General features: G+C 44.8%; 1 protein-coding gene across 1 annotated transcript in view; it reads right to left on the reverse strand.

The window, feature by feature from the left end:
- Window positions 1-1,837: 1,837 nt before the first annotated feature.
- The window catches only part of KCNJ16 (potassium voltage-gated channel subfamily J member 16), a 33,277-nt gene continuing 27,575 nt past the window's right edge, over window positions 1,838-7,539 (reverse strand). The window contains exon 2 of the mRNA XM_018559442.1: window positions 1,838-3,276. Within this exon, the coding sequence (XP_018414944.1) occupies window positions 1,838-3,223 (1,386 nt within the window). The 5' untranslated portion in view covers window positions 3,224-3,276. The remainder of the gene's footprint in view (window positions 3,277-7,539) is intronic.

The raw sequence follows: 7,539 nt of genomic DNA on the forward strand, positions 1-7,539 counted from the left end.
AAGAATGTGAAGATGTGAGTTCAATAATGGGACCAAACTTGTTTTAAATATCCAACTGTGAACTCATATGTATTAAAGAGCACACAGGGATGAGTCTATTCTGAACTGTTCACATAAAAGTTAGCAATGTTGCTGAGATGGATGACTAAAGAGTAGCAGAAGGCCTGAAATACTCCCCTTTCTTGGAGGAAATGCTGCTCTAGGTTTCCTCTAGTGCTGAACTAACGACCAAAAGCCTAGGCAGTTTGGTCATGTGATCTCTGCTGAATGGGCGGATCTGGTCATCTGAATTCTGAAGGTCCTCGTCAGCAGATCTCTCATGACCAAATGTCTAGACTTTTCGTTATGTAACTGGCTCCTGGCAGGAAAGATCCTCTACACATTTGTGGACACCTGATCATCACACCTATGTGAACGTGTTGGACATCCCATTCCCAAACCATGGATGTAAATATGGAGTTGCCTCCCCCCACCCCCTTTGTAGCTATAACAGCTTCCACTCTCAATTTTTAACAAGAGTGAAGTTCTTTAATGAATAAGCCATAAATATGAATTGACTTCGCTACATGCCATATATAAGTTCATCTTTATCAAGTCAGCAACAAGCACCACAGTTATAGGTGTTGACCTCCCACCTTTATGTATCACTTAAAGCCCCGTGGCACCTTTTGGAAGCCAGAGCCGGTCTGTCCAGCTCTATTCAATTCAGTTATGTGAACCCAGAAAGTCATGCAATATTCAGAACCAGAGGTCTTGCTGCACTCCTTACCGGAAGAAACCCGTATGGGTGGGTGGGTGCTCGTAGTGACCACGAGCGCTTGCATCGAATGGCAATGTGTCATTAAATGGACTATTGCTTTACTTCTATGGTGTGCTGGTGACATTATTTCTTCATTCCCAGAAAGTCACGGACACACCCTTTGGTGGGTGTCAGTATGAAGCCTGTGCTCCTGCACAGAATAGCACTTAATCATAGTCACATGAGGGTCAGGCTTTCCAGAGGTAAGGACCACCAACTGCCACTACTGGAGAAGAGGAAGGATGTCACTGCACCACCCAGAGGCCTGCAAGATTTAAGGTATGTATAAAGAATGGGAAGTGGGGGACTGGAGTGGGATTTTAAGGACAGCCAAACTCTACCAGCAAAGTTACTTCCTCAACATGAGGGCCCCATTTTCCTGCTACTTTCTCTGGGATGCAAATTAAACAAAAGTCCAATTAAGAGGGCGTACCCTTTGTAACGGCTGTGCAGGGAAGGCAGGACTGGTAATTCAGGTTGGGTGATGTCTCGGAGATATTTAACAAGCCAGGAGGTGATCCACTCTGTTAATATCTACTCACAAGTAAAAACAATCTGTTAAATCAGATCCAATACCAATAATGATCGGAAGTTCCCGTCGCCCACCTCTGGCCTGGTAGCGTTAAAACCTTCAGAGAGCAGTTATTACCCAATCGCAATGTCTTGTGCTCATTGGACCTTGATCTTATTGTTGTGTCTGAGACAGAAAATGTCCCCTAGAGCAAACAAGTATAGCGTATACAGTATATAGCCAGAAGCAACCAGCATAGTACACAGTATTACAGTGATGCTTATAAACCAGAACAAATTGCAAAACCATTGCATAAGAATGTTAAAGAAAAAAACACTCAATGTCACTTTTTGAAATGCCCTTGCTTAAAATTGATCCCCAGATTAAAAGCAGATCACACGGCTTTCTGGAACAATATTACTCATGGCTTACATACTAAAGTTTTCCTAGAAGGTGCAAAGTAGGCATGACGCTGGGTGAAGAATGATTCGATTGTACGTTATAGTCATCAAAAATGTGTTTCCCGTTTAGGATTCCAGCGATATCTTACTTAAAGTCTTGAAGACCCTGTGATAGGACTTGTCCTCGATGTCCTCTCTTATGTTATATCCTGCGAGGTCTTCTCTATTGTCGTCTGCAGTACCAAGAGATGCCACGGCGGTCATATTCTGTGGCGCGTGGAATAACCCATTGGGCATCGAGCTTGTGGATGCCACTTTAGATAAATCATTTAGCACAGAATCCTTCGATTCAGAAATGTGAAAGATGGCGGTCAATGGGTCTGCAGATGTGATTCTACTGGATAGCCTAATACGTGCTGTGTTTGGAGGTGCCTCGAAAGAGAACCCGTTGAGCGCTGAACTTGCGGTTGGGCTAGTAGGCATGGAATTTATGTCAAGTTGTTTGGCGCTGCAGAACGGGGCATAGTACTCGGTCATTTCCTCAAACTGCTCACAGTCCACCTTGTAATATTTCTTCTTGGCCTGCAAGATATTGTTGAACCGGAAACCCCAGAGGATTTCCCGTGGCAGGTAGGATGTTCGAGACTGGTGAGATGTTCCAGTGGAGTCGCCCGTGTAGATGAACGTAACTAAGATCTCAAACCTGTCCGCGGCCAAGGCTTTACGATCCAGAGTATACAGGGGACTGTCTTCGTCAATAACATGCACGACAGTGACTGGCGTCACCAATATGATCTGCTCATTCACCAGTTTTAGGTCTTTGTATTCCATGGTGATTCCCTTTTCGTGGTCTTCATAATAACGCAGAAGCTGAGCTCTTGCGTTTCCTTCAACGACATGGTTTGATCGAAAGTCAGCAATACGCCACATGAGGCACAGTTTGCCGTCCCGCAACCCCACAAGTGCAAAGTAACTAAAGCGTATAGTCTGCGCCCTTTTACGGGCAGTGGCCATCTTAGCCATTGCTGCCCCAATGATGAAGGTGTCAATGATGCAGCTTAATACTGACTGGATGGTTACCATTATAATGGCGAATGAGCACTGCTCCGTTACGCAACGGCTGCCATAACCGATGGTTGTTTGCGTCTCCAAAGAGAATAAAAACGCCCCCGCAAACGTGTGCACGTTGTCAACGCAAGGCGCTATGTCCATGTTGCTTAGATCTCCATGTTGAAGAGCTATGAGCCAAAAGATGAAGCCGAACAACAGCCAGGACAGGATGTACGATAAGGTGAAGATTATAAGCATGTGACGCCACTTCATATCGACCAATGTGGTAAAGATATCTACCACGTAGCTTTCCCACTCCCCAAGGATGCTCTTGAAGTAGACATTGCAGCTGCCGTCCTTCTGCATGAAGCGGGTCTGGAAGGACCTTTTGCATATTACACTTTGTTGGTGCCAGGTGTTCTCTTTGAAGTTCACCAGCCTCCAGGTATCAGGTTGGTTCATCTTGACGTCAAAGGTCAATATTCCACCCCAATGATTCTCTATTTATCTAATATCTGAAAAACAGAAAGATACATTGTTGTTAGTAATTATCAGTAGTGGGCAGGAAATGTAGTGCAGCTCATGTTGACCTTATAATGTAACCTTAAAGTGACATTAAACCCTCAGATTTTTTAACATAAAACAATAGTGTAATGTGCACCTTACTGTAATCCATGGTAGTTTCCCTTCTCTTTGCTGCTCTTCCTTTTAAATCCTTATCTCTTCTCATGCTGGGGGAGAACTTCCCTTTGCAGCTGGTTGCCTCTTCCTGTAGTGCTGGCTCAGGTTTCAAACCAACACACACACAGACACCATGTAGCCATTCCAGAGACAAGGCAGTCTGCTGCAAAACAGAAGTTCTGCAGAGCATGAGAACAGATACAGATTTAAAAGGAAGAGCAGCAAAGAGAAGGGAAACTACCATGGAGTACAGTAAGGCGCACATTACAGTATTGTTTTATGTTAAAAAAATCTGAGGGTTTAATGTCACTTTAATGAATCAGAACCTAGCGCTGTGTGTGAAAGGACTTCCAATGCCTCACTTTTTAATCTGAGGGTCAACTATCAACATCCAATGTAAGGTCAATAATAACATATTGGGTAATAATAGGTTCTGGTTCAAAAGAATGGGTGATGGGCATTTAGCAACGTGGGTCACATCCAATCTTTATGTGATGTTCTACTATAGATATCATGAAGAAAAATCTAGTCCTATCTATCATAATCCAAACTCTGTCCATTTATCAGTAGATCTGGCTGCTTAAAGAACAACTCCAAGATTTTAAAAAGTATGAACTCTTGCAGCGGGGCTACCCCAAGCACTGCAAAGGTTAATTAAGAAATACTCACCTGATCCTCAGTCCCCTTCTGACCCCCGCAGCCTCTTCTCCTCTGGTCTATGGTGGTCTATGGACCCGTGATGTCATCACGTCTAATACAGTTCAGTTAGTTCTATTAGGCATAATGATGGGCATACCACAGCAGGAGCGGTGACCGGTGACTGCCATAGGACTGAAGATGGGGTGAGTATAGCTTATTTATTTTCACCCCTAGAGAGTAGTTAAAAGAGAACTATGGGGTCACCTTTTTATCCCATAGTTCTCTTTAGGGTCACAGGAGGACACATACTAACCTCCTCCCGTGACCCAAAGCTCGCTATACACTGAGTGGCCAGTTTATTATGACCACCTGACTAATTAGCTATAATTTGGCGCTGAAGTTGCTAGAGGGCCAGACCATTATAAATAGGGAAGCAGGTTGGTTACCACGACAGTAGAAGTGATTTGTTTCTGAAGATTCGGGGAAACAACGCGATGAAACAGCCTTTGAACGTGGGAATCGAAATCGAATCGAAATACGTACAAATTTTCCTGAAATTCGTAAATTCGGAAGCATCCGAAATCCGAATTGCAGTTTCCGAATTATATTCGAAATACAAAATTCCGTTAACGAATTTCGGATCCGAATTTCTTTGAAACAGGAACTAATATTACCCCTGTAAATGAGGTTGAACAACATGACAAGATTTTTTTTTTTTAATCCGAAATACGGATCCGCTGCTGCTGAGAGTCGCATTACAATACACAGGCAGGAAATACGAAATTCCGTTACGAACATTCGTTATATTGAAGTTAAAAAGCAAAATACATTTATATTGGAGTTGATGGTAGTTTTTTTTAATCCGAAATACGACATTTGGATCCGGAATCCGTTAACGGTGAATTCAAAGCCTCTATGCCCTTGCTGTCATTATCTTCCCAGGGTGGATCTGAGGCGGCTGTGAATGTGCCGGTTACTTTCGGTCAAAGAAAAGATACTTTGTTTTGTCAACAATTAGAAGTTAAAGTGTATCTAAATCCAAGAACATGTGTCACATATTGCAGCGTACCGATCCTCAGATGGAGACTGCATTAGTTTTACTTTTCTCATTTAAAATGTTAAAGGAGAACTATGCGGTCAGGGCTTTTCCCCATAGTTCTCCTCAGGGTAACGGGAGGACACAAACTAGCGTCCTCCCGTCACCCTAAGCTCAGTATATAGGAGGAATTGAGTTTCGGACACTAATTACGAAATACAAAATAACGGATATTCTGAAACTTTTTTTGACGGCGCACAAGTCTAGCGCGGGATGATTGTTGGCGCTCGGCGCCATGGAGCGAGTATCAGCAAAACAGCAGAATTCGTTAAATGTTCAAGAGCAGCTGTTGTCAAAGTGTTTAAAGACCGGACTGTCAGCCGAAAATCTGGGTCTGAACGTGCGAATTGTGGCCGTCAGCGACTAGTCAATGTTGGGGCAGAACGGGGGAGGGGCAAGACTGGTACAAGACAACAGAAGGGCAACAGTGCCGTGTCAGATTCCTCGCATCACCTTTCACCATCTCGTGGAGTCACCAGGCGGCCCAACCAAGTACTGATGGGGGGGTCATAATAATCTGCCCACTCAGTGTATAGCCATCTATTGCCTGCTATATGCTGGGAGCGCCGCAGCCGAGAAGGATTCCGACAATACCGTTGGGATCCCCCCAGCTGGATGATTGACAGCGGGCTGTGCTTATCTAGAGGCAGAGCCAGCTGTCCACGGACCACCGGTTGGCGACCGCTGCTCCATCGTGTATTAAATGTTAATCTGTAAAACAAAGATTGTATTTGTATATAAAAAGATACAATAATAACTGTTTCTTAAACATAGAAACTCTTCCAATTGATGCCAAGCGATACCAGTGCCGGTGAGGCAATCAGCCCGGCTGTACACATTGCAGAGATTACCGCGGCATCGCGCCGTGGGATACACAGCGTGACGGTCTCTTTTACGTCAGAGGGAGACAGAAATAGTTCATTCACAGATTTATTTTTTCCTGCCCGTCGTTTACAACCAACACACGCGCGCGGGAAGACAAACACGGGAACATGGAGGCGAAATGGAAAACACGTTTGTGGTCCTAATTGTTTTCATGTTGACTGCTTGAAACAAAGTTTGTTTTTAGAAAGAACCACAAACATCGGGGAATAAATCCGCTTCAATAACAAGCTACCGGTTGGCCGCCGCCGCCAATTACCCCGAGGGGAAGGGCGCTTCTTGCGTTTTTCGCGTCGGCCCTTTTAAAGTGGAACTCCGCCGTGCTATTTAGAAAATAAAACTCGCGGGCCCCAGTGCTCTTCTCTGATTTATGTGGACAGAAACTTGTATCAAAAGCTGTTTTTTCTTTTGTGTTTTTAATCTGCAGTTCCCGTTCAATGTGTCGGCTGGTCTGGAAGAGAACCTGTCACCAACTTGAAAAATTGCAGGTAAATCATCAAGTATTTCAAATTCTGACTTGCAAAGTGTTTTCTTTTTATGAACAATTTTTTAGTAATTTGCAACAGTAAAAAAAAGGAATAAAATATTAAAAGGACCAATTCACACTTAGCAGCGCCGTTCATTAAGCGCTTTAGTCCCTGCGGCCAATTTACAATGGGATAGCGGCTGTTCGTCCAGGCGCCGCCCTAAAACTACGGCCGTTCTAAGCGGCCCCACCGGCAATAAACCCAGAAGCCTAAACGCTCAGCTCCAGTGCTTTCCGACTCTTCTACAGCTCACTCCACAACAGCGCACTGTAGAAGTGAATGTAAACGCTTCCGTATCGCATGTACGCTGAGAGTGCAGTGACATAGTGAGTGACGTTACAATGATCCCTGTCGGTAGGGAAGCCGGGACACAGAGGCTGCAGCTCTATCATTGCTATAAGGATCTTTTGCTGGCCAATGACAGCCAGCAATAGATCACTACAAGGAGCTATTTGCTGCAGAACAGCTGCATGGCCCGGATTAAAAAAAAAAGAGAAATAAAAAAAAATGGAAAAAAAGTCAAATTAAAAATGTGTTCATAAAAAAAATAAGCTGCCATGCAACCCGGACACAGCGTTCAAAACCCGGACTGCCCGGGTCATTCCTGGACAGGTGGGAGCCCTAGACCCAGTCCAGCACCACACAACCTTTGCAGTGGACCCAGTTCCAAAGAATGGATGGAGCCCGCTATGCGTATGTTGCAGCCAAAGAAATGAATGGGCGGTGGAGCTGTATATTGTGACATGTCAGGAATGTATTCATGGCGACTTGTAGGCGCATCGCAGATCCCCAAGCACTGCTTCGTCGGGTGATCACTGCCTCCAGCCTTTCATCAGCAGCCGGGAGCCAATGCCGCCCTTGCTGCAGCACTCATTGACAGCGCGGTCATGGGCACACACTGCAACACGCAGTTCCTAGACACATGCATACGTACGCCCAAGGCCGGGGCTGAC

This window comes from Nanorana parkeri, unplaced genomic scaffold (assembly GCF_000935625.1).
Source record: "Nanorana parkeri isolate BGI_ZX_2015 unplaced genomic scaffold, ASM93562v1 scaffold394, whole genome shotgun sequence".
Taxonomy (NCBI): Eukaryota; Metazoa; Chordata; class Amphibia; order Anura; family Dicroglossidae; genus Nanorana; species Nanorana parkeri.